Here is a 26,590-nt window from a genome sequence, read left to right as displayed (position 1 = left end):
TTTTGATCATGGTATTTTCCCGCGCTCATGGTTCGTGCGGTTGCGCAATTGCGTCTGTCGTTAGTGTCTCTAGTGGCGAAAAATGGTATTATAAGATTCAAAACTTTCAACGGACAGTTTTGATCACACGCTAATCGTCAAGCAACAGCACGCCTATAAAGCCGTTGGTATAAGCGCGAAAGGACAAGTCGGTGTGCGGTTTTGTGTAATAAAATTTTGTCTCGTATATAATTCGATCGTCTGAACACAAAATTCTCATCGATTCGTGGTTGATTTGTTTTTGCATTAATCGCAAAAATGAACGAGACGCGGAGCTCGAAAAAGGACAAAAATCAACATATACAAGTCTTCGCGAGAGTCAGGTGAGTCCCTTTGTCGTTATTTAGCGTCCCTGAGCCCTCCACCCTTAAACAAACGTCAGCTTATCATAGAATAATATTTTTTTTAAGTGCTCGTACTACTTTTTGACCTTGAAAACGTTTCAGATGTTTTTCCCGTTTTGGAGTAATTTGTAAATACCTTTCTATAATTGTGTTGTTGTCTCTGACAGGCCTATTAATAATACTGAGAAAATTGGCAAATCTGCTACTGTTGTGGACGTCACGTCTTGCAAAGAAGTTGTCGTTCGAGAAAGACCGCAGGACAAACTTACTAAAAAGTTTACCTTCGATCGTGTTTTTGGACCATCATCCAAACAAGTATGTACACCCAGTTAACATGTTCTGCTGTTCATGTTTGCAGTGGATGTTTCAGTTCATAAGTTTTGTATCAAAATCATTCGAGCTTTGAAGAGACAAAATGAAAAAATAGTGTAGTCCGTTGACCACAGAGATGAATTATTAATCCGAATTTACCTAGTTTGGAAACAGCATTTGTTAATTTTCTTCAAAAACTGGAATATTACTATTTTAGTAAATTTCCCATAATAATGACTATTTTTTGCACATTATCTTTTTCAGAATTCATTTTTAAAAATTCCACAAGTGATTACTTTGAGCATGGGTTAGATTTGAAATATTTCAAAATATTCAATGTTCCATCATTTTTTAATAATAATATAATAAATAATTCTCTCAGAGCAATCATCTTCAAATTATTTCAGATGTATTTAAGTTAGATTGACACAAGAATTGTTGATACGCACCCCATACTTTTTTTCTGTACTTCAATGTTGTAACTCCTATTTTTCTAAATACAGATAAAAAATATGTTGCATTTTGTAATGAAAACTTTGACATTATTTAAAGAAAACGCAGCTGTGAATGATCCAATACGCTTTTCTTACTCAAATGAATAATTTTCAATTAATGAAATTTGCCTTCAAGATTGATGTGTACAATGCGGTCGTCAGCCCCTTGTTGGATGAAGTTTTGGCTGGCTACAATTGCACAGTTTTTGCTTATGGACAAACTGGCACAGGAAAAACTTTTACGATGGAAGGATGCAGCAATGATCCTGCTCTTCATTGGCAAAGTGTAAACATATCTTTAGTTTTCTACAAAAAGGATTTAATCCCTCACTAGATGGAAATCATATTGCACATTTTGTAAATGTTTGTTCTAATAATTCCCTTTCCTGATCTTTCAGGACACTCAAGCTGGAATAATACCTCGCTCTTTGAGTCATCTCTTTGACGAATTGCGCACTTTGGATGCTCAAGAATATTCTGTAAGAGTAAGCTTCCTGGAGCTGTATAATGAGGAACTGTTTGATCTTTTGTCACCCACTGACGATGCTTCTAAAATACGGTATAATTCATTCATTTTGTGTTCTCAATTTCAGAACAGTAATTTTAAAAAAATCATTTAATTTCTGTAACGTGATCCAGTCCACCTTAACGCAGATCATTCAATGTGATCTGCATTTAAAAAAAATTTATTTTCCAATGTAGAATTGATAGAATTGCGAATGAAAGATAAACATTATTTTTGTCCATTCAAAAAGATTGTACGAAGATGCATCCAGAAAAGGAGCTGTTATTATTCACGGTTTGGAGGAAGTTACAGTCCACAACAAAACCGAGGTGTATAAGATTCTCGAAAAAGGATCGGAAAAACGTCAAACGGCAGCGACATTGATGAATGCTCAGTCGAGGTATTTAAACAGAACAATTCGGAAACAACATTCCTTTTGATTTTTATTATGGGAAAAAACGATATAATGCACCGTTTCTTTTACATTACGTTTTCAGTCGTTCTCACACAGTATTCTCCATTACGGTACACATAAAAGAGAATACAGTTGACGGTGAAGAATTGTTGAAAACGGGAAAATTGAATTTAGTGGATTTGGCTGGTAGTGAAAACGTCGGTAGATCTGGAGCTGTCGATCGTCGAGCCCGAGAAGCTGGTAACATCAATCAATCTTTGCTCACTCTTGGTCGTGTTATTACAGCTCTCGTGGAGCGAGCACCACATATTCCATACCGGTAATAGAAAAATAAAATTGATTCGTCCAAGTTGAAGATTTCGATTAATTTAAATCAAGAAGCAAGTTCGAGGTTTACTATAACATTTCAAATCAACAAATCCATCAGACATGGCAGAAGAGGTTGAAATATTACGTAAAAAATTATTAGTTTATACATTCATCAACAGAAATCGATAAAATTCGTATGAAAATCGAAGTAACAGACAAGCCTTCCTGACAATGGCCTCAAACTTCAATCGTTATGAAATAATGCTTTTTTTTTCTAATTTAGCGAATCCAAATTGACGAGACTCTTACAGGAGTCTTTAGGAGGAAGAACAAAGACCTCGATAATCGCGACGATTTCACCAGCCAGTGTTAATCTCGAAGAGACCTTATCCACTCTGGATTACGCGTATCGTGCCAAAAATATCACGAATCGACCGGAAATCAATCAAAAATTATCCAAAAAGGCACTGCTCAAAGAATATACTGAAGAAATCGAGAGACTGCGTCGCGATTTGCTCGCTACTCGTGAACGCAATGGGGTTTATCTCGCGCAAGAAAATTATAATGAAATGCAGTCAACGATTGAGGTTCTTGGCAAGGAAATCGAGGAAAAGATTAATCATATTAAAGCTTTGGAAGATATTATGGTCAATAAAGCGGTAGGTCACAGACAAACAGTTCTGATAATTCCTTATTATCAGATATCAAATATGTGTAATTAATAATGAAGCATTTCTCTTATAATGAAAACAGTTTAAACGTCGTTGATTTAATACAAAACTTAAATTATCAGTTTTGAAAAATTTCAATCTTATTTATCATTTGAAATGGAACAACCGAAAAATACCGGTTTTCTTATAAAAATATTCTAGAAACTGTTCAGCGATTTGGAAACGGAACTCGAACAAAAAACCAATACTCTCTACGAAACAAAAGACCAATTGGAAACGACGAAAACTGTGCTGCTGTCAACTAAAAATGATCTACTAACAACGCAGTACGACAGAGACATTCAAAAACATTTGGTCGAAAAACATGTAAATACAGAAAAAATTCTTTATTCTCAAGCCAAAACACTCCTCAAAGTCGCCGATATCGCAACCGATGATACTTATAAGCTCCACGATAAAATATTTCGCAAAAAGTAAGTAAAATTTATAGATTTACAAATAATTGATATAAAAATACAAACTTACTTTTTCGTTACTCCAATTCCACATGGCAGTAATCTTATAATTTTTTTATTATCAGACGAGTCGAAGAGGAAAATGAAAACCTTGGTCAACAGTTTCGTAAAAACATAAGTGATTCTTTCGAAAATATTGAGCAGGATCTTTCGATTTATACTCGAGATTTGGTACAGTTCTGCTTGTCCATGAAAGATCAGTTACGTGAGTACAACGAAAATAATTCCTTATCTTGACCATATTCTAGACCTTGCAAAGTTAACATCGAAATTGGGTTCTTCAAATTGTTTCACCGGCCATATGATTATCGTTTCAGACGCACAAGTCGCTGCTAATAGCAGGGGAATTGATAGCACAATCGAACTATCAAAGAATCTCGTAAAAGAGGAACGTTCCATAGCCGAGGACCTTGAGAGTCGAGTTAACGAATCGGTAAGTGGTTAATTATTTATGAAGTGTTCAAAGCGTAAATTTTATTTTAAAATTTGAGAAAATTTGTTTGTAATTCTATTAAAGCATTTGTATGCAATGAAAAAAAAAAAATTAATTTTTTTTACAGTACGACGAATACAAAAAATTGATCGAGGAACATGTGAACGCTGCATCAGGAATGACGAAAGAGCAAATATCTATTCTCCGTAATAATGCGTTGAATCTCGCACCCAGAATTCGTGAACTATGTGAGAATAAAATAGCCGAAAATTTACGTTTGGTAAACGAGCAAAACGCCAAAAAATTCGAATGTTTGTTAACGTACGTCAAAGATTCGACGGACACATTGTGCGAAAAATTATTGACTGATCGTGATCGGTTGGCAGCAAGTATCAAAGAGATCAGAAGATCCGTCGAGACTTCAAAAGACGATCAGCAGAATCTTTTGAAAAGTCAAAATGAATTTTCAAAGGTACAGATTTTATCAAAATTTCTCAAGTTTTTTTTTTATAAAAACGAATAAAAAACAAATAATTGCGTCTTTAAGCTGCAGAGGAGCATTCTGTTTTTTAATCCTTTCATCTTCTTAATACTGCGCAGTTTTTTTGGGCAATTTTTCGAATCATCCAACTTTCTCTTTACCATTTTCATGGCTGTAAATTCAATATCATTCGAAAAATATTTAAAATTGGTCAGTCATTCTGTCTTTTGTATCTTTAGGCGTTTGAAGGACTGTGGAATCATTATAAAACTCTGAAGACGCAACAAGAGGATAACTATGCGGCGATAACACATTCGTTGGATCAAACTACAGCGGTTTGCGACGATATTTGTAAACGTTCCACAGATATTTGCGACAATCAAGTCAAGTTCCAGAGGAAATTCGAAAAAGAAATTCACGGCAGCGTCGGCGCGATCAGAGAAATTATTGCATCGAATCTTGACAAAGTACGGCACAGCGAAATCCATCAAATTTTAATATTTGAAAACATTTGGTCCTTTATCCAAATTCCAAACTCGTTCATAACAGTTTTTTTCATAAAGTTTCATTAATGATTTGTCACTTATTGGTATTCCGTACATTGCAAAGTCAAAGTTTGATGAATGTTGACACCGCCAAGCGAAACATTTCAATGTCCTTCTGGGATCATGGGCCAGAATAAATAATAAGTATTGGGCTCGAGACAAGTGCATTGACAGCTGTGATGTCTGCTAGCCCAAGACTTGCCGAGACCCCACTGTCTCAGAATTAAATGATTCGCGGTGTTGGAGATATAAAATTAACATATCATTCCGTGCAACTACGAAGCTCGGAATTCACTTGATATAACTATTTATAGAATAGTCAATAATTTTTAATAAATTCTTTCAATCCAGAATTCGGGCATAGCACTCGAGTCAATCGAAAAGAGCAGAGCACTTGTGAAGGACCTAGAAACTGGTATCGACGTGAATTGCGAAGCCCTTGATAAATATCAATTTGTCGTAGAAAATAATGCACAAAAAATGCAAAAGAGAACGGAAGAAGATCGGACTTCGCTTCTTGCAAATACAAACGTAAGTTGTTTCATTCGGAGCAAGTTGGAATTTTACAAAAAAAAAATCATGTGAAGCTAAAAGATATTAAATATCGTGCTGTTAATTAATTTTTTCAGAAACTCCGTAAAATTGTATCAGACGCAAGCGTAACTCACATAGAAATGAGCGAAAAGCAGCGAAGCAACATGACAAATTCGTCCACAGAAATCTGTCGAAAGTTTGAAGATCAAGGAGTGAAATCGACAGAATGGAATAACCGAATAACTGCTGAATTGCACACAACGAAACATCAAGTTGACAAATTTTTAATTGAAGATCTTCGTCGCGATATGCCAACCGGTTGTACACCAGCCAAAAGAGAATTTCAGTATCCACGAAATTTGGTTACAACTTCACCACACGAGCGAATTATTCGAAGATTTCGAGAAATGAGAAAACAGTCCGAAGAATCTGAAGACGAGGTTTGTAAAGTTCCGAACAGAGTTCCCAATGAAATTTTCAACGCATATATATTTTAATGAATTAGTTTTTTAAACATTTCTCTGAATGTGGATATTTATTAGCAGGATTCAACAATAGTGAGCGGAGATTCTACATTGAAAATACAATCCGGAAGTCCGAATCGTAAAAGCTCGACTCCATCGTCAGCAATCAAAGACCGAAAAACTTCGACTCCAAACGATCGATATGCCGATTGTAATGATTCAGTCAATCCATTAATCAAATCTGCTTCAACTTCAGACTTGTCTTTCATAGCTAAAAGACCATCATTCGACACGAGTGTACACTCGGAATCCGAAATATACACAAAGGTATTGAGTATAAACTTTAAACTATTTTAAGTTTTACAACCAATCGGAAAATCGTTGGTTTATAATCGATCAATTTCAGAACAACAACAAAGAGAATGGAAACGAGGATTTCGCAAAACCCGAAAAAAGGATACCGGTAAAGCGTTCATCGAAAACGAAAACGAATTCACGTAGAGTGCTGGGAAGTTACAATTAAACGAGAAAGCCGAAAGTACGTGGAGAGATGGTAGGCTTAAAAAAATAAATCACTCATAAAGAATTCGTGTGTCTCACCGTTTGAAAATGTGGGCTATGTGTTACTGTTACCCAATTATCATAAGGTACACATCCTATTCACGAACGAACAAAAAAATCCATTTTTTATAAATATTTACAACATAATAGAGGCTGAAGAATTGAAAAAAAACATTGAAACATAATTTGAAAGTGTGGAATACTATTTTAACTCACAACGATGTATAATTGGGATAAATCGATTCGAGGTGGAGTTTTCACAATGTTTTAAATACTTATAATCTATATATATATATATATATAAAATTAGAAACATATATATATATATATGTAGAAAATAATGAATAAAACGCGTGGCGTTTGTATGCACGACAAGAGAAATTTTTAACTTTTTCCATGAAAACATTCATATGACGTATGTTAAAAAAGATTTTTTTTTATTGATAGTATATTATTTTTTATAACCTTGTAAAATTACAGATATGTACGCGTTTTAAACTCTCATTCAAGAATTTCGAAATGCAACTTCAACACAATTCGACGTTCGAGAATAATCAGTCTGCGATTGATTTTGTTTGTTTGTTTCTTTTCTTTTTTTTTTTTCTTTTCATTTACGCAAGAGCATATACGAATGATGGAAAATAAAAAATTATATAAATATAAAGAAACGAAATAAAAAAAAAAAAAAAAAAAAAAAAAAAATAGAATAACTTAGTGACTAAATTCGACCTTGCAATTTACAATTGTTTTATCTGCAATTCATAAGATAACAAAGAGAAGAAAAAGAGAAATACTAAAAAAAAAAAAAACAATCTGCGATAAGACTAACATTTAAAGAAAACGACGCGTTAATATACAAAGCAAGAATTCGTTTGTGAATCTTTCTTCTCTGTGAGAAAACATTACATGAAAAAGAAAAATCTTGTTTATAAATAATCGTGTAACCCTAGAAAGAACAGAATCTAGGCGTTTTTGAAAAAAACGTTCTTTATCATCATAACTTGGAGAGAAGAAAAGTTCACTTAACGTTAACGTTAAAATTAGAAAAATATCGGACGGGCTGGGCAGATTGATTATCTAGAAAAAAATAATCTCAGCGAACTTTCTGCCCAAACTGCCGAGGCGTACGATGCGAGTTTTCTATATTTTTATAATATTTAGAAACATAGATGAAAATTATTGTAAGTATATTAATGAACTTTGTCGCATTTTGACAATACTCGAAATAGTATGAATATAAAAAGTCAGAGACCACCATTCTTTGCGGATGATGAAAATATCAAAGAAAATGAGTGCTAGCGAATATGTGCTGCAAAATAATAAAAATATTTCTACATGAAGATTTTCTTGAAATTTTCGATCAAAAATAATTTACACAAAAAAAATAAAAATAGGTTTTTGAAAACGTTATAAACGATTCAAGTATTCGAGGTAACGCGCGGATGTAGGTGTAATAACGATCATTAAGGTTCAGCAGTGTTAGGACGTCGAAAACATTTTGACACAGACATTCTTCGATAAAAGTTTCGTTCCATTGGAATTTTGGTATTTAGCGATCTGATTTAACATTCAAAATACGAGCTTCGAGTTTCTGAACATTTTTTCTCACACAGAAAAATTTAACGAAAGACATTTTTTTTTAATTGTGCAAAATGAATTTTCTCTGACTTTCCGTGTTCGCAATTACTCTAACAACATTTTTTAAAAGTATACACGGCAAAATTTCGTCAAAACTCTTTTTTTCAAATATAGAATCGGAATCCTACAAACTCCCAACAATTGGCACAAATTGAAATAGAAACAGTAAATTCAAAGAAAATATTGAGCGACTTATAGAATAACAGAAACGTCATGGAAAGTTATCCCACCTGTTGACGTACAATTATTTATTTTAACATCGTGTAAACAATTTTTTGTCATTGAAATCGAAGTTGAATATTCTCGATAAGCTACTAACTGCTCTCGAAAAGCTGACTGGGTTTTCTTCGATTTTGGTTGTTTTTTAAGTACCATAATTCTGACGGAATGAAATTTCCAGCTCTGTATGTTTTGGAGGAATCCTTCAAGAGGGTTCTCGTTCGAACGACGTAGGAAAATATAAAAGTGGGAGAATGAAACAGTAGGAAAAATATGTGGAGTCTATATTATATATAAATATATTATATCTATGTATTTTTTTATATCTAGAGATTGTTGACCGATATTATTTGGTTTATCCAACCAATGAACGCGGATACTTTGACGTATACACCAGGGACGTCGACTCTGCCACAGCCGAAACCCCACGAAACGAGACCAGCCAATTCGTAAAATCCATCATCCTGACAGACCAGTGGTCCACCTCCATCGCCCTAGATTGATCACAGAGATGATTATTTTCTGGAAATCATCGTCGTGGCACAAAACTCATTCACTTCGGTCGCAAAAGATGCAAAGGCCCATTAAAAAAAAAAAAAAAAAAATATATATATATCCAATGATATTTACTAAATATATTCATCGGAATCGGAATGACTGTGACACATTTTTATCAAAGTATAGGATACTCCATTCTACTTTCGGAGTAACGTAATGAAAGCGGGCAACCTGATAACCGCGAAATTTTACGGAATTGCATCGTTAAAACGCACAAGAATTTATCACTCCTACTAATAATAGTAATAAACCTTAGATTGTTCAAGAAAATTTAAGGTGTATTGCTGAGGTTTAGAACTTGACCTCAGCTGAGGGGAAAATGGACTGCCTTTTTTTCACAAATTGCTGGGAATCCAGAATGGAATCAATATTATACGAAAATATAAAAAAATAAGAACTAACCGATTGAATAAGAAAAAGTAAGTAGAAGTTGAGATTAAGGGGAAAAAGGGCAAATCGATGAACGAAAAAACAGAAAGGAAGTGAATAATTGAAAAAAGAAAGAACAAAAATCGTTCATCATTTTCTCTGCGTCTGTCTTGGAAAGAAAGGGAAATGAGAGATGCTAGCAATTCCACAGCTCATGGAACGTGTAGGAAACTTAGTGCTGGAAGAACGAGGGAAAAACAAGTTTTGGAACATACGATAAAGGAATGAGCGAGAGAGAGAGAGAGAAAGAGAAAGAAAAGTAGATTAGGTACAGAGAAAATAGTAGTTGAGCGAGGAAACGAAGAAGTGGTAGAATGTGAATGAAGGAAAAAAAACAACTACGCAGCAAAATAAAAGGAAAAGACGTCTCGGTAGTTAGAGCAAAGGAAATACCAAGGATGGAAAAATGAAAAGGCTTGGAAATCAAAGCTTCTATTTTCGATTGAGCTCAATTTACAGTTAGCGGAGAAACTAATGAATTCGTTGAGTTGATAGATACAATTCAAATTGATTCATTAAAAATGAAATTAATCCATGGAAATTAAAATTTTTCTAAACCATTCTTTTGTAAACAATCGCTTACGCGATTTAAGTATCGAACTCAATATTTACCTGACAAGCGTCATTTCCTGGTTCACCACCAGCGCAGAAGCTGCTCGCAGGCAGAATAAAAATTTTCTCCGTCACAGCGTTAACTTTTCTTATGCACTCGGCATCACTGACAATTGGTATTTCAGCCTCCCGTACTTTCAGCGGAATAGGACCAGCTACAGAAGAATAGAAAATCGTTTATTAAACCGCTGAAAACAATGGCATTTTAAATGCAAATTAAACATTTTTTATGCAAAAAATTTTTAATTGCAAATGATAAAATACTTTCTTTCTAATATTATTGCAGAACATTTAGACATTAAATACGAATGAAGAAACATGTCTTGCTATAAGAAATTTTGTATTTCTGTTGTTGGAGACGTTTTTTTTCTATTGAATTTGAAAATATTTTCGCCTAGTCAATTCCATTCGTCAATACAAATTTTTTTTTAAATTGTTCGAATACACACCTTCTCCCATGTAACCGTAACCGGTGACAGTACACCTTTTGCCAGCCGTATGACTGACTCCTCGCGCAGGCAAGCAAACCAGACAGACACCGTCTTTGAGCTCAGCCTGTCCGTGTAACTTTAAAAGTGCTATATCGTTATCGAGCGTCTGACTATTATGATTGTGATGTATATACGTCGTTGCAACCCGAAGTGTTTGAGCTCCTGGACTTCCGTATTTTCTCGTCAGATCGTGATCGCCCACTCTCACGTAAATGGCATCGCCCGATCTCACGATACTGAAATTTATTTCATCATTTTGTTTAAATGAGACTTTTATCGAATCTTTCAATAGTTTTGGTTTGAACTTTGTTGTTAACTGAAACTCAAAATGAAAATTCAAAAATTGGATCGCTCAACCAAACAAAAACACTTGCCGCCATATGAATCTCTCTTGTTATCAATAACGAAGAAATTTGAATGCCATAAACCAATTTTATTGAGAGCCGAGTCGACAAAGATTCATTCGAAAACTGAATAATTTAAAAAATCGACAAAAATCTTATTTTCCCGACAGTCATCCAAATTCTAGAGCTAAAAATAGTGTTTTCTTCACTCACTTAGTGACACAATGCGCAGCGGTCAGAACCCACTGCGTACCGATAAGGGCACCACCGCAAAGATATTGATTCAGGGAATTGATCAACGCCACTTGCCAGCACCATTCATTAGCGTCAGCATCTTCACCACCGACGACTCTAGCACCTCGATCTAAGCTCCGAGCTTGAATCGGACCTCTCGAAGTTCCCTTTACTCCGCAAACGTATTTGCTGTAAATCGGACTTTTGGCTGTTGTCGTCGTGATTGTCGTTGTTTCGTCTACGATTAAAAGATTGTGATTCAATTTTTAGTCACAAACAGCAGTCTCTATTTTTATAGGGTTTTATTCTTCGATATTTTTAATCTCAAAATTTATATTTTTATTATTGATAAATCTAAAAAAATTTCATCGGAAATAAAATGATCAATTTTTTTATTTTATTCTGTGCGAACAAATTTGTACGTAATTGTAATCCTGCAGGTCATAATCTTCCTCGTTCTCGTACATTTTTTCATGCATGAAAACGGCTCTAATTACATAATGGTAAAAAATCGTAAGAGATGTTTTAGATTTTTGTTGAAACATCGAAAGAAAATGTTCACTGTCGATTGTCACTATCAAATATCGAATATATTTTTAATTATTAAGAACTCACAAACGATTGTGCTCAGGGGGGTAGTGGTATAAGGTCTCGAAACGATGGAAGGATGCGTGTCATTGCGATTACTCAGGATTGGATCGCTCGAATTCTCATTGCTCATTTCTCTAATCAAAGATTTCGGTGCACAGCACTGATGACCAGCACTCTTGCATTTGAACAAGTTTGTTAATTCAGCGTTTCCTGAGAAAAACAAATAATTTTCGGTACTAAATATTTCAAACTGAGAAAAAATGATTATTCGTTTTTTACTCACTGAAACAAGTGAACGACAAGTAAGAAACTATGCAAGAGCCTGGACATTCTGGACGTGGATCGGGCGGTGATGGAACCGTCGTCGTTGACGGTCTCGTCGGCGCAGGCCTCGGCCTTGGTCGAGGTGTCTGATAAAAAAAATCATCAATGATCAAACAAAATCCTTGTTTAATTATAATGAGACATTACAAAAAAAAAATTTCACAGATTATTCAATCGCTTGCTCGAAGAAGAAAACTCATTCAACGGCTTTTTAAAGCGAATAACAACATTTCATTTTATTGAAAAATTCAATGAACACTTACGACAGGAGCGTTACCCTCTTCACAGCATATCGAGCCACTCTGACACGTAGAAGTTCTCGTCAAAATTGTATTCGGCCTTTTACAAAATGCAGCCATTATACTGAGGAAACAAAAACCACGACATGGTGGCAATTTTTGTTGCGGTGGTTTCGTCACGGGACGAGGTGTCGTTGTTGTTTCCTTGAAGGGTTCAAAATTCATTAAAATCGATTGATCTAAAACTGTTTTTTTTTACAAATTTTGGCGCTGAATCATAGAGAAGCTCTGCTTATAAGTTTCAATGGAAAGTTGAATCTAACAAACTTGAATTCGGACGAACCATTGAAGATTTTCTGAGATTTTTTCAAAAGTAGTTGAATTTATTTTTTAATAATATCTAAAAAGAAGAATATTCCGAAACTTTCGTTGCAAAAATATCGAAAAAGTTGCATGGATGTTTGAAAACGTTTCGAAAAGAGGCGAAGATTCGTAATATTCCAATGATACAAATTTCGAATTCGAATAATTCGAAACGTTTTGAAGTTTGAATTTATGCAACCTCATTTTATTACGTCTGAAAACAAACTTAGTGTAATTCCTACCACTTTTTGTGGAGGCAACGAAATGCAGCACGATCCATCGGATGGACATTCAGCATCTTTGTCAATGTCGTCACAAAAGAGTGCAAAAAGCCCATTGAAACATTCGCCTCGGCAAGGTCTGCGGGGGGCTGGTTTCAGTCTCGTTGGGGTCGTTGCGACAGCTGAATAACTGGTTGTTGTTGTTGGGCTCGGCCTCGAGGTTGTCGTAGTCGGTATCGTCGTTGTGATATTTTTCTCAACATGTTTTTCATCCTGTCGCGTTACGTTTATTTTTGTACGATCGATTACGTAAAATTCCGGCGGTGGATCATTCCCAAACGAATCCCTCGAGACGCAGCAACGGTGTCCGGGCTTACACAGAGAGTCGATCTTCACAACAGCCTCGCAATAGTCTGCTATTCTCGACTCTATGCAAATTCCTGAACATTTTGTGACTGCAAAAAATCAGAGTTATTGTTAAAAAAAAAAGGAGATTGACAGTTTTCCGAACTTCTATTTCAAACTAATTCACAAATTCGATTATGGCTTTTTCGATAAAAATAAATGAAATTCATTTTTTAATTCATTCAAGTTCGATCATTTTTGTAAACACTGATGCCTGAAAATACTGACGTAACGTCGTCAAAAAATGAAATTTCTCTAATTCTAATCCACTTCACTTGACTTTAATTGTAATTTAATGTATAAATCAAGTGGTTTTTTTTTTATTTATACGATAAACAATTATTCATATGCTCGTTACTCCAAGAATGTGTGTTAATATGCTTAAAATATTTTCTGTTTGCAGATTCGATTTTCAAAAGTCATGATGAAAAATGAGTGAAAAATTGAAAAATCATTCTCGATTGGACCTCTCACACGATGCAAATTGGCCGATGCAGTATTTTTCAAAATCATCAAATAATTCATTGAAAAATGTAGAAAAATGAATTCGGTGAATAATAAATTTGAGTTGTTTCAACTTACGCGAGGGTTTCGAGCTTGGATCCTTTTGGCTATCCTACAAAACACATTGAATACAAATCATTTCCTTTGCAAAGATATATTTTCCGATGCCATGCACGAAGACGCGAGAACAAGAGCAACTTTTAGAAATCGAGAAGTGGCACAAAATAATCAGCCGGAAGTTAACATTGTGCGTCAATCAATTTCGGATGAAACTTCATTGTGCAACGTCAAATGCATTTTTTACCGTTGTTGGTTCAGGGGTCGTCGTCGTCGTGGTTGCAACTGTTGTCGTTGTCGTAGGCACTTTGGTGGTCGTAACCAGCGTCGTATCTCGGATTTCACTGATCGATGTCACATTTTCAATATCGTTTTCGGATATTGTTGTTCCATTTAGCGGCTCGTTAATGCAACAACGCATCCGTGCCGATGGACACGGAATATCTTCCATGACATCGTAACACAAAAGTGTTGCCAGTGCGTGGACACAAATTCCTGGACAATCCGCGCTGTTCGCGGTGTCTGATATCGTGTCCAAAAGGCCTGTGAAAAAGTTAATAGAAAAACATGGCAACGTTAGAAATCGAATATCGAATTTATGTCACCGCTGGCTCTGTATTTAGAAGATATTTGTGGCATTATTAAATATTCAATTAAGGGCTATGAACGGTGCAAACATTGGAATTTTAGGTGTTTTTTGCTTCTTTTATAAATCAAAATTGGTTGGATGGATTTACATAAAACTTTGTTCACATCTTTTACATACTCGGAAGTACTGGAAAAATTTTTTTTTTAAATTTTTTAGTGGTATATTTTTGTAGAATGGTGCGTTGAAAATGGCACCCTTTGAATCGACGTTGACGGCAAAACGGAAAGAGTTTTTATCCCAGCGACTTTATTCGAATTGCATTTTGTAGAGAAAACGTATGTTTTGAGCATGACGTAACCGTTTTTTGATAACTTTTTTGTTTTTCTTTTACAAACAATTTTCTACTGAGAAATTCACAAAAATTGTGATTTTTTTCTTCAAGTGGTCGCCATTTTTGTTTGCTGAAGAATATTTTGAAAATCCCCCGCGTCATGCGATAGCCGATGGCACATATTTTAAGAATCTTTTTGGTTTTTTGTCCTGAGATGTTCCATTTTTGAGATTTGCTGTCAATTGATTTGCTACAAAAATATGCCATTAAAAAAATTTGAAAAAAAACCTTTTCCCGCGGTACTTCTAAGCATGCAAAGATGTGTACAAGGTTTTATTTAAATCCATCAAATTTTTATTTATAAAAGAAACAAGAAACACCTACAATTACAACATTTAATTGTTCATAGCCCTTAAATTATTACAATTGTTTTCCGTTATTGGTTAGTTCTCTAAAACTGAGATGGGAACTGCTATCATGATCTTTCTTTTAAGGAGGGTGGATCGCGACCATACAATGTTGCCATGCTAAACCATGTTAAAAATATGAAGAATTTCAAAATGATAAGAATTTCATAAAATTTGGTAAATGTATTCTTTAAAAATATATAAGACGATATACATTTTTTTAGATTTTTCTACCACATAGCACCCGAGTAATTCAGCACTAAAGTTCACGTGTATAAGCATAGAGTTTACATATATACAGTTATACATCTCGTGCATAAGAACTTGGATTTAACGCTCAATTATTCGATAACCATGTGGTGAAAAAATTTGAAAAAAATTGTATTTGTATACTTGATGTCAAAGAATGTTATCACCAAATTTGATCAAATTCTGATTATTTTGATTTCGTGATCCACCCTCCTTAAAAGAATCTTCGTAAGATTATAAAAAGTGGAATGCTAGAAATTCAGCGATTACTGTTGTTTCTTTTCTCCGTCTAGTTGGTAGAAATATTTTTTTCATGTGCGCATCCATACAATTACAAATTTTGAGAAGCACAAAGTGTCTTCGTTTCTTTGCCTGTGGCTGTTTAGTTTTTTTTTGTTTCTTATCGAGGCCCGACCCTAAAGTGGACTTTTGAGAAAACTAGCGAGAAATTGCAAACGTTTTCATGAATTTCGCGACGAAAGGAAACCACGATTTTGTTAAGGAATCCACGAAATCGACGCAGTCACATTTTTTTTTCATTTTTCCTCATAAATTCCAGCACTAAGGTTGCTCACTAACTTTTCCACCGCACGAGAGGATACAACAATCTGTATCCATCGGCTATTTCACGAATCATTGATCTGATGTAACATTATAACGTGAGTTTCGAGCTCGAGTAACCCGCAATCACGTAATCTCGATGCTAATCGGTCTCGGATGTGCCGTTAGACGCGGCAACTTGTTTGGCCTGAGAAAACACACTTTAGAGCACACAGAGCTTGAAAACGAATCTCACCTGTCGCTACGATTTTCAAATGGAATTGTTGGAAAATGTGCTTCGCATGACAATGTAACACTTTGGAAAATCATTCATTCGTACATCATTCCAGCGATTTGACTAGTTTCGTTCTGTTTCACAGCATCGTTATTGGAGCAATAATTTCAACAGCTTCCAATTGGAACAAATGATTTTCTGACTCTCGATAAAAATTGTTTCGAAGATCTGAAGAGTTGAAAAATTATTGGTTCGGAAGAAGCGATTCACTTTTTTCAAATAAAAAGTCCACTCGTCATTCCGTCAATCGTTTAATTCCCTTCTAGATTCTCATTTTCTCATCGAGTCTCATTGGATAATTGAACATCTTGACAGGACTGGGCCAACCTTCTTGATCAATTCACCGAAAATATGAGCGAAAAATCGAATCATCGTTCTGTTTTTTTTAATATTTTTTATATTTTATAAACCTTGGAAGAGACCCGTTCGAGTGAGATTTGAATATCGGGCGTTTGGAGAGAGAAGCTTTTGAATGGGAACGAAGAAAATGTGCGTGGAAACATAAGCGGAAAGATCGGAGTTCGTCGACTCTGGACGGTCGAGTCAAACAACATAAAATCTACTAGAATCGAGCGAAAAGTTTGATTTCAATGATCTGGACACGAGAACCGAAGCTGCCTCAGGGACACCCCGTAGAAAATTACTCGTTTGGGTTTTACCAGCATGACCGGATTGTTACGGTAACCCACGAGGCTAACAGTGAGAAAGGAGTAAAAAAAGAGAGAGAAATTCCTGCATATGTAATCCCACGAGGCGCGCACGCACCTCGCCACTTAGAACGATGATTCTAAGATTATTGAACTTGAACTTGTCGGAGTCCAACGACTGCGATCTGTCACTGGTTATCGAACTCATTTTTCCACAGGGAATAGAAACCGATTCGTGTGGCATATTCCAAGCACATTCCCAACAAAGGATTCATCGACGAACGTCACACATTAACGATGATATTTTTAAGCTGATGAAAAGGTCACACTCGTCTCTGGAGAATGTTTTTTTATGAAAATCTCTTCAATCATATTAACCATCATCATCGTCTCCGAGACGAAAAAACACTATGAAAATAAATGATAATTGAATGAGCCGAAAATACGTTTCGTCAGCAGTTTGAACTCTTTCCACGCATATATAAAAAATGTTTTGTAAAACTACCTAGAAATTCTGGATCAATTTGCTGTCTTTTTTTCTCGCAAAGCGTGTGCGATTTTCAGGCACTGTAAAAAACATAAGTGGCACGGTAAAATTTACCAATCTTCATGACAGAGTTTCTTTTCCGATTTAGAAAATTCAGTGCACAGTTTATTATTACTGTTATTGTTATTATCGTAATTATTAATACTATTAATATTATTATTTTTCTTCTTATTTATAATACCATTTTTACGATGACTGAATTCATAAACACATTTTTTAAATTATTTTCTTTTTCACTTTATTCATTAACACAACTGCAACGACATCTTTACACGCATACGCAATATCGTTACAGGGACGCACCAGAGTCGTTAAAGCACAGGTAACTTTGCGCGATGGTTTCTTTATCTCTTTCTTTCGAAGTTGTTTTTCAGGAATCAGTATAATAGGCCAATGGAACAAGGCAGCCAGAATCATTTCCTGAATTTTTTTCAATACTTCAACCTCTGCTAAGGAGAAATGAAACATGAAACAGGATCTCCAGCCCATCATTATTCTGTAATAAACAAATTGATAACAGAATTAAATCTTTGATTACATGCTTTATCGGTATATTTTTTGCTTGCGCGATCTTTCTCGATCTCTTACGAGAATAGAAATGATGAATGCTTTCTGCACCAAACGAATCAGATAAAAAGTATAAATTGTATACTTACCCCAACGTTGGGGATCTCTCTTATTCTTATCTTCTTGAGATTCAATCTAACCCGGCATTTTCCTCGATCACGTCCGACAACTGTCATCAAACGACACGAAAAAAAAAAGCAGAAGGAACATACGAAATTGTGATTTATCGATTTGATTAGCAAATTAGAGTGACAGCTCCTGCGAGCAAAAAATACCAGATGGCACAGTCAAAATTGTCAGCCACCTCGTAAAGTTTCACACCCAACTATCATCTAATGATCGGTGGTAGTAAGTTTTTATTTAATCTCCAAGAAAAGAACATCGAATTTCGATAAAGGGCACTTTATTCTGGCATACCAGAAATTTTATTGTTCCGCAAAATAAACATTGACATTCACAATTGAAATTTATTTTCAACGTTATTTGCGCCTTCCTTGCAGTACGAGGCACAATTATTTTGATAAAACATTTTTCTCCATAATGTTACCGTTTCGGTCCGGATGTTCAATCTCATTAAACTTTACTGTTGTTCGAACGAATAGCGCGGAGGAGAAGAGAGAAAATGATTTTAACGAAGATGTTGGTTTTGACAACAACGATTCACTCCCAAAGTAGCATCGTTACAACACGACATTTTTCACAATTTCAACGAGTCAATTTGACCGAAAAATAAGAAAAGTTATACGTGGCCCAGACTGAAGATACTTTCGGCTCGAATAATTCGTGACGTTAATGATGCAAGCTCAATTATCGGATTATACCTTCAAGAGCATTACGTACATATGTAATTTCTTCGGATGACCAAAGAGGAGGAGCGACGCGTGAATCAAAAAAGGGGATAAAAAAAGCAGATATACGTTGAGTCATGTCAGGCAAAAGCCATTGAGCTCTACACGCAGGAGGCCAACACACGGACAGTTTCACTTTGGCAGAGGCATAACGGCCCAAACAAACGTAACGGTAGTTAATGAGCGGAGCTGGCTTACTCGCGCACGTCTCATTCTTTCATTAAACTTCATGTATATACTATTTTTATTTTATTTTTTTTTTTTTTTTTTTTTATTTTTCGATAAAAATATTCGTTTCTTTCTCCGCCTCGACCTTCGCGTTCCTCTTCTCGTTCATCCCATTTGCAACGACGGGACCACCGGTCTCGAGAGCCTTTTACAACCGGTTCGCAATAAACACACTCCGCGCCGCTGCTTTTTTTCCTTCACTTCTTCCCTTTTTTTCGACAGAGGCAACTTTCGTTTTAACCTGTCCACGATTTTTAACGCTTCGTCACACGAGCTATAAAACGAGGGTGGTCAAGTATCATTCGAATCTGTCAGAGCCTTCCGAAATTCAATGCTCACTCATTGTTATTTTTATTCATTCATTTCCATGAAGTTTGATCTCATTTAACTTGGCCAAGTTCCCGTCGATGAAGTCGCTTCTCCTTCTCTCTAATATTAATAGAAATCGTTCAAGGGGGTTGGATCACGAAATCAAAGTAATCAGAATGTGATCAAATTTGGTGATAACATTCTTTCCGCATCAAGTATACAAATACCATTTTTTCAACTTTTTTTACAACATGGTTATCGAATAATTGAGCGTTAAATCCAAGTTCTCATGCACGAGATGTATAACTGTATAGGGGAGACCGGGACAAAACGGGATACCTAAGGAAATATTAAACTTTTCAGAAGTTTCAGAAGCTCTGTCTATTTTTTATTCACAAAAACTAAGAAATGTACTGGAATTCTGTTCAATTTAAAAAAAAAAAAATAAATAAAAATTCCGAGGCAAAACGGAGTACCCCTCAAAAACTCATGAAATTTTTTTTTACTATGATTTTAATTCAATGCACCCGTAACCGAGTGCTTCCGACTTACCGCTTTGAGCGTTGAAAGCGATCTCAGCGCTTACAGCGCTCGAACGTACGTCGAACCTCCGTAATTCAATTCAAAATTAATTATATGAATAATAACGAAGATTGCCAATGTTTCTTTTGTAAAAATTTGTATTCTTTAACAATCGCAGATTTACAAATACTTCTTGTATATCTGTGCAAAAACGTTTTCACTTTGGAAGTGATGTAGAAAAAAGTGAATTAAAAAAAAACGAATTTTTTGAAAAAAAAAAGAAAAAGAAATCAAAATCCAAAAAAAAAACAAGATAATTTGGAAAAAATATGTTTCGTGTTCTTTTCGGACTGGTATAAAAATAAATAAAAAAAAGTAAAAAAAAAAAAAAATTTCTCTCATTTTTCGGGTATCATTTACGAAATTTTATTAAATTCTTATAATTTTGATATTTTTTCATGTTTTAACATGGTTTTGCATGGCAACATTGTATCGTCGCGATCCAACCTCCTTAAGGATTCATTAATTATTTACGCAAACATTTGAACGAGGAAGCGAGGTTTCTTCCATTCCAATGTGATGAAAATTTACTGGTTTCGATACCTCGTCACTACTGTCGTTGCATTTGTCAATCGAACGTTTTCGCCATTTCTTCACCCGGGAAAACCGGAAAACGGTGAGCTGACATTGGTCGGGAAAGCTCCAACTCCCGCTTGGTTTTTGGGACTTTTATGATTTTGTTAATTTTTTCGTACAGCTATTTAGTTGCTTTCAAAAACCGCTACCAGGAAAGCGGCCTTTCTCATTGGACTGTGGTGAATTGTTTCGTGCAGGAAATAAAAAGTTGAATTTTCTCACTCACGATTTCGAGGTCTTTTGAGGACGGGGTAACGTCGACTCGGTGAAAAAAATTTCAATAATTTTTTTAAACGCCACAGATAATACGAATCTATTTTATTGATTGTGACATCATAATACAATATACGAACAAGATTTCCTGAATCTTCAAAACTCGAATATCAATAATTAACTCACCCGTTGCAGAGGCACGTAAGTCGAAATCTACTCGACCGATTCTTCTGAAATTTTACATCGTACTTCCTTACACGAATCAGATATCTGCGAGAGCTTTTTCCAATTTTTCATTATTCATTTTACGGTAACTAAAAGACTCTCTTTTTGGGCGAAAACCAGTGTTTCTACTTCCAAGTGTCATAAAAAATGCAAAAAATCGAGAAAAAAAATGCTCTCGTACACGGAGAGAAAAAAATAGTAAGAATTACTATGCTGCCGTGGTATTGGGGTTCTGTATCGCCCATTTTAAAGGTTTTTACCAAAAATATTGTCATTACCAAGTCAATTCTTAATGAAAATTTTTCAATTGCGTATTTTTCTGTGACAAAAGTTTAAGCTGTGCTATTTTTTTCTAACATAGTTCACCAAGGAAACGTTGTAAAATTTATGTTGACTCGATGATGAACTGTCAAGTAGAATTATCATGCCGTTTTGCTACACTTAGTACTGTTTTCACAATTGAAATTTACAGTTGAACATAGTAAAATTTAAGGAGCTCGAACACGAGCATCGATCATACGCCAAAGTGTTTACAAATTTACTATGGTAAATAACAGAATTATTTGTTTTGACATCACTCATCAATTCTCATCGAGCCGCTTCACAAAAAATTACTGTGTATGTTCGTAACAATTAATAAATATCTCAGGATCGAGTGGACGAATTTACTTGCAACAAAGACCAATAGAAAGGGAAAAATTGAAAAAAAATCGTCACCAATTTTCAGGTTCTTTCGTCAAATGGTTTGCTTGTGAGAGCCGTTTGAAAATCCTGTGACGTCATAAAATCGGCACATTCGCGTATATAAGAACAGCGGCAGAGCTCGCCCTGACTTTTCTTTTGCGCTGCAGTTTTTCCTTTTAATACTTGGCGCCGAGCCGCTGCGTTTTTAGTTAAATTTTCTCTCCTGTAGATACCTGCTGGTCAATTGTGTGGCGAAGCATCATGCCAAATTTCAAAAGGACCGATCGCGTATAGATTTCAATTCATACTGTTCAACGATGGACAGCTTTTTTCTGAAGTGCCTCTGAAGATTTGCTACCATCGAGTTAATTAGTGATGTTCGGGTTTTAAAAATTCTGGAAATATTGTTCACATATTGTAATGCGATGTCACAATCAATAAAATTGATTTATGACCCGTGTCGTCTAAAAAATTCTTAAAATTGTACCTCTTTCCACCGGACAGACGTTATACTCTGCCCTTAATGCTGAGGATTTGGGATTTGAAAGTTAAAAAATGTTCAAAACGTCAGAAAAATATTTTCGTATGGTTATTTCTCACATTTATTCGTTAACGATTCGTCTCATTAATTCGATGATTGAAAATAATTTCGACGCAACAAGTTGAAGATGATTGCAACGGTCGCAGGGAGTCAAGACCGAAACGTGGCCGAGTCACGTTCGAATAAGACTCGATTGGGAAAAAATGTCTCGCTATTCCACGAACGGAAATTTCAATCATCGCTGCGCTTCAAGAGGACGAGCCCGGGCGAACGAAAGTTTTAATTTCTGCAAATAAAGATGATGAGGCGGAAATGGGGTTGAAATAACGAAGCTGGGAGAAAGGAGAAGTGAGAAAGTCGAGGAATTGCTCCAAATCGAGTTCTCCATTGCACGTGACGCTTGTAAACCTAATCAAATTCAAATATTCGTATTAAAAATATTAAAAAATGATGCAACAGACGAATCGAAGCGGGGAGGATGATTTTCACTGAAAATCAAACGCTTTCCATTATGAACGACGGAGCAGAAATATTTTCATAAAATTTCTAACGAGTCGTGGAAAGGATCAATGAATATTACTGAAAATAAAAAATTTTCTACGACTCCGCGGTGTCAACGACGAGGACAATGGTTCATTTACGAACAACGCTTTTACCGTTTCTCTCCGAGACTCGAAAACTTTTCAAATTAGTTTTTTTATAATCAAGTTATAATCCTCGATGCTGAAAAATCGTGGAACAAAAAATAATTTAGGCCTCGAACTTCGTTATTTTGGAAATTTGAAATAAATAAAGTTTCTTCCAATCGGTTATTTTTTCCGGGAACTAATTGTGACTCATAATTCTCGAAATTAATACGAAAAAGATCGAGTCACGTTTTAACGATTTGGAAATATGAATGGTTCGCTTTTGAAAATTCGCTCGTGGCTCGAAAGAAGCGAGCTCTTCCTCCGACTAGATATACCGTTGTGTCAGCGTATAGTTTTCGACGAGAAGGATAGAAAGAGAGAGAAATGCGTACTAAAAGTATAGATGTACAGAGCAGAGCGTTCCGAAGAGCTCTCGCATGGCGCGATCGCGGCCTTCTTACCGGGGCTCTCCCCCATCCGCATAGCGTTTTATCAGAGTCACCTTAAGTGGGACACTCGCGCATCCTTTGCCGATTCCACCTATAAACCGTGCCGCCTTCCCGACAACGGCTCCGCGCCATAGTCATTCGCCAAGAGATCAACGCGACAATTTCTATTTCTTGAAATTCTCATTAAACCCGGATTTCCGTCCCATCCTAAGGCGGCGGAGTCGCCCGGGAGGGGAAAGCAGAGAAGGGGTATTTGAAATTTGCGTAAAATCAGTTTTCCGTTAGAGATCTTACTGCTTCGAAATTTCGTTGATTTTGACAGGTCTTGAATGCTCGTACAGATTTAAATTTGACGAAGGATCGATCGATTATTCTCTGCTGGCGAACAAGCCTTTCGGCGTGCGTTTCAAAATGGAATTATTCGCTGCTAGAATTGAGGCTTTTTACGCGGTTAGCATTTTTTTAAAAGAAATATTTTCATCTCATCGTGCAGCGAACATCATTGCTGTCGTTCGTCCGGATTGTTTTTTTCGAGTCTAAATAATGTCGGTTGCTCGTCACGTCCGATTTGTTCTGTCAGATTGCTACTTTGCGATCATTCTCGAAAGAGTGAGCAAAAATAATTATGAAGCGAGTTTTAAAGAATCTCAATGAATGCTCGATTAATTGCACGTTTATTGATTTAGAATTCAAGGGAAAAGCAGATTCTCGGATTCACAACTGTCAAAAAGAGAATTATCCGGATCAAGATTTCACATTCGCATTGCAATAAATGGAGAAGCAGGATGAAAAGGAATTCAGCGAAGTGCGTCAAATTATATGAAACAATGAAAAAAGTGTTGGGATAAATTCTTCAAATTTATATGCTGACACACTCGAGGATATTGAAAAAAAAGGCAACGTCATTGGACGTATGTGGTTCATCAACGATACACAACCTCAAAAACCCAATTTTCCAAAAGAGAGTACGAGAAGTCACAAAATTCATCAAAGAATCGAGCGTCAAATAATATATCACGAAGAAGCCGATCAAGACACAAAGAAAATCGAACATAAATCCAGCACAGTTGGAAAGGTCACCTGCAATGTCAAAGAATGAAAACGCTCACTGTACACAATTCAGGATTCCTCAACAGTTGCATTTCAAGCACACAAAACTGATTCGAGTTTGTTCGTTGATAAAAAAAAACAAAACCATTTTACCTGACAAGAAGCTACCGGCGAGGGAATCGTCGTCCTGTCCGGAAACTCCGGTAAAAACCAGAAAAACAACGAGAATCAAACGATTGAAAACAGACGGATACATGACGATACACTGAGTTTCGTAACGAAAGAAAAACTTTGTGTTCCTCACGTGAAAAAACAAAATCAAACTAAAAAACTAAACAACACAAAACTGTCGAATTTTGAACGAATATTAATGCGGTTTATTATTGTTTTAAGGTGTTTTCAAATCAAATCACGTGTGGGTCACTTGACCGTGAGTTCGGCAACCCTGATCGTGCGGGGCTTCATCGCCTGACTGACTGAGCCCCACTTGTGGGTCAGGGTGCGGACCCCGCCGAGCTAGCTTCACTTCGAATCGGTATATATGTACACATATATGTAACGTTGAAGGACGCTCGTATGGACTACGGAGTGAGGAATAACCGACACGGAACGAGAGTCCATGGATGGTTTATCCGGCATTACTCTTTCCATCACTCTTTCATTCCCCCTCTTTCTCACACTTTTTCCATTTCTTTTTCGGGCTCTTTCATTTTTTTTTATTCCATTATCTCGATCGTTTTCGCTGTTCTCATCGAATTCGAGTCTACAACATTTTTCTGAAAGAAATTAAGTAAAATTTTATCCAATTTTCCCGCAATTTCTTTTGGACTTTTTTGCATTGTCTTTTTTTCGGATTCCAAACACTCAAAAGTCTTTCGAATAACATTTTAAACGTCTTTGGGTTTATTTCATTTCTCCCTTTTTCTTCGCCTTGGTCCATCATCTTTTCCTCTTCTGTCTTTGTACCGTTGTAATAATTTGACGTTTTCTCTGAAAGTCTAAGAAAATTTACTGTTTTTCATCATCGTCGTAACCGGTCAAAACTACAGAATAAAAAATAGCGCTTCACGAGGAAAAAGGAAAGTTAGTAATATCAGTTTTTTAAAATTTTCATCGATAATTTTCAAATATAAAAAAAAAAAAAAAAAAAAAAAAAAATTATTTGAATAAACATGACCAAACTCTTGATTTTTTCTCCCATTGTAACTTGCATTTTGAGATTTGATTCATCAGGATTCAGAAGCCTGGCAATATTTCCTCTTTTATGTCGCAAGGCTCCGGATTAACTCGTTAATCTTTCTTTCGTTGACAGCTGCAATAAATCCATTCGCAATAATAATGTGACAGTACATATTTCGATAAATTCACGTGTTAAGTTGTAAGAATTGCGATGTCTGGCTGGCTGGGAAAACATATAAAAAAGTTGTGTATGAAAAAAGTGTGCCAAGCAATAATTGAATAAATTAACGACGAAAAGTGATCGAACAATGCGGAAGGGTGTCATTGCTTCACCATAGAAGCTGACAATCGTCCGTAATGTGTAATTAAATTTTGTAGTGACATTGAATTACCAAAATCATAAAACTCAAGCAGGTCAACGGAGTTTTTTGTGGAGAAAATATAATAATTTATGCGATTACCATGAATATTTATTTACTCGAAACGCATCATTTTCGATTTTGGTTCTCATTTAAAGCGATCATCGAAAAAATGCATAATGCAAAGAGGGCGATTCCGATAGCGCGAAATGAAACAAATGTTGCCTCTAATGACGGCAGTAAAAAAGTACCAAGATTCTCTGGGTCGAATTTTATTGAACTCGGAGTGGTTTAGTTCTCGAGGTATCTTAACAAAGTTTCGAAAGATTTTTCTACTGCCACAGAAGTTTGCAAGGCTGGAAAGTAAATCTTTATTGCAGTAAATTCATTGACCGAAGCTGCAAAGCTACGTGGATACGACAAGATGGCTTTGCCCTGAAAAATCCCAAAGTAGAAATAAAAAAAAGCGCAATAAATTAAAAAAAGGATACAAAGTTATACGAAGATTTTATTCCCTCGCTGATTCTCCGCGTACCCAAATCATTTATCATTTTCACGAGCTCACGGGGCTCAACCCTTTCGCTGGTGAAAATGATATACGATAGAATGATTTGGCTCATACTTTGTTATTTATTTATTCTTTTTCTTTCGTTTCGTCCCTCAATCCATCCAACTTTGAATCGAATGGCTACACA

At 35.7% G+C, this 26,590-nt stretch overlaps 2 protein-coding genes across 6 annotated transcripts; one reads left to right on the top strand and one right to left on the bottom strand.

Annotated features, from left to right (window-relative positions):
• The first annotated feature begins 113 nt into the window (after positions 1 to 113).
• LOC122412244 (kinesin-like protein Klp61F) lies at positions 114 to 13,779 on the top strand. Of its 5 annotated transcripts, none has more exons than XM_043421669.1 (17): positions 114 to 362; positions 551 to 698; positions 1,326 to 1,475; positions 1,588 to 1,748; positions 1,945 to 2,094; positions 2,192 to 2,428; positions 2,702 to 3,077; positions 3,291 to 3,562; positions 3,670 to 3,809; positions 3,922 to 4,037; positions 4,165 to 4,509; positions 4,758 to 4,985; positions 5,415 to 5,594; positions 5,693 to 6,037; positions 6,140 to 6,388; positions 6,468 to 6,614; positions 13,694 to 13,779. In XM_043421669.1, exons 1-16 carry the CDS (start codon positions 298 to 300, stop codon positions 6,582 to 6,584), a joined length of 3,279 nt encoding a protein of 1,092 aa, XP_043277604.1. In that variant the 5' UTR covers positions 114 to 297; the 3' UTR covers positions 6,585 to 6,614; positions 13,694 to 13,779. The 5 variants fall into 5 exon arrangements, with proteins under 5 accessions (XP_043277604.1, XP_043277602.1, XP_043277603.1 ...); XM_043421667.1 differs by lacking the exon at positions 13,694 to 13,779 and adding an exon at positions 8,810 to 9,094; XM_043421668.1 differs by lacking the exon at positions 13,694 to 13,779 and adding an exon at positions 7,103 to 7,439.
• Positions 7,261 to 24,814, bottom strand: mas (masquerade). The gene is made up of 11 exons (XM_043421671.1): positions 24,511 to 24,814; positions 14,099 to 14,394; positions 13,873 to 13,906; positions 12,907 to 13,340; positions 12,326 to 12,505; positions 12,022 to 12,148; positions 11,763 to 11,948; positions 11,127 to 11,385; positions 10,528 to 10,805; positions 10,079 to 10,233; positions 7,261 to 8,973 (listed from the first exon to the last, which is right to left on the bottom strand). The coding sequence occupies exons 1-11, from the start codon at positions 24,611 to 24,613 to the stop codon at positions 8,806 to 8,808; spliced, it is 2,220 nt and encodes a 739-aa protein (XP_043277606.1). The 5' UTR covers positions 24,614 to 24,814; the 3' UTR covers positions 7,261 to 8,805.
• Positions 24,815 to 26,590: the final 1,776 nt, after the last annotated feature.

This window comes from Venturia canescens, chromosome 6 (assembly GCF_019457755.1).
Source record: "Venturia canescens isolate UGA chromosome 6, ASM1945775v1, whole genome shotgun sequence".
NCBI lineage: Eukaryota > Metazoa > Arthropoda > Insecta > Hymenoptera > Ichneumonidae > Venturia > Venturia canescens.
This window is presented reverse-complemented; position numbering and strand designations above follow the sequence as displayed.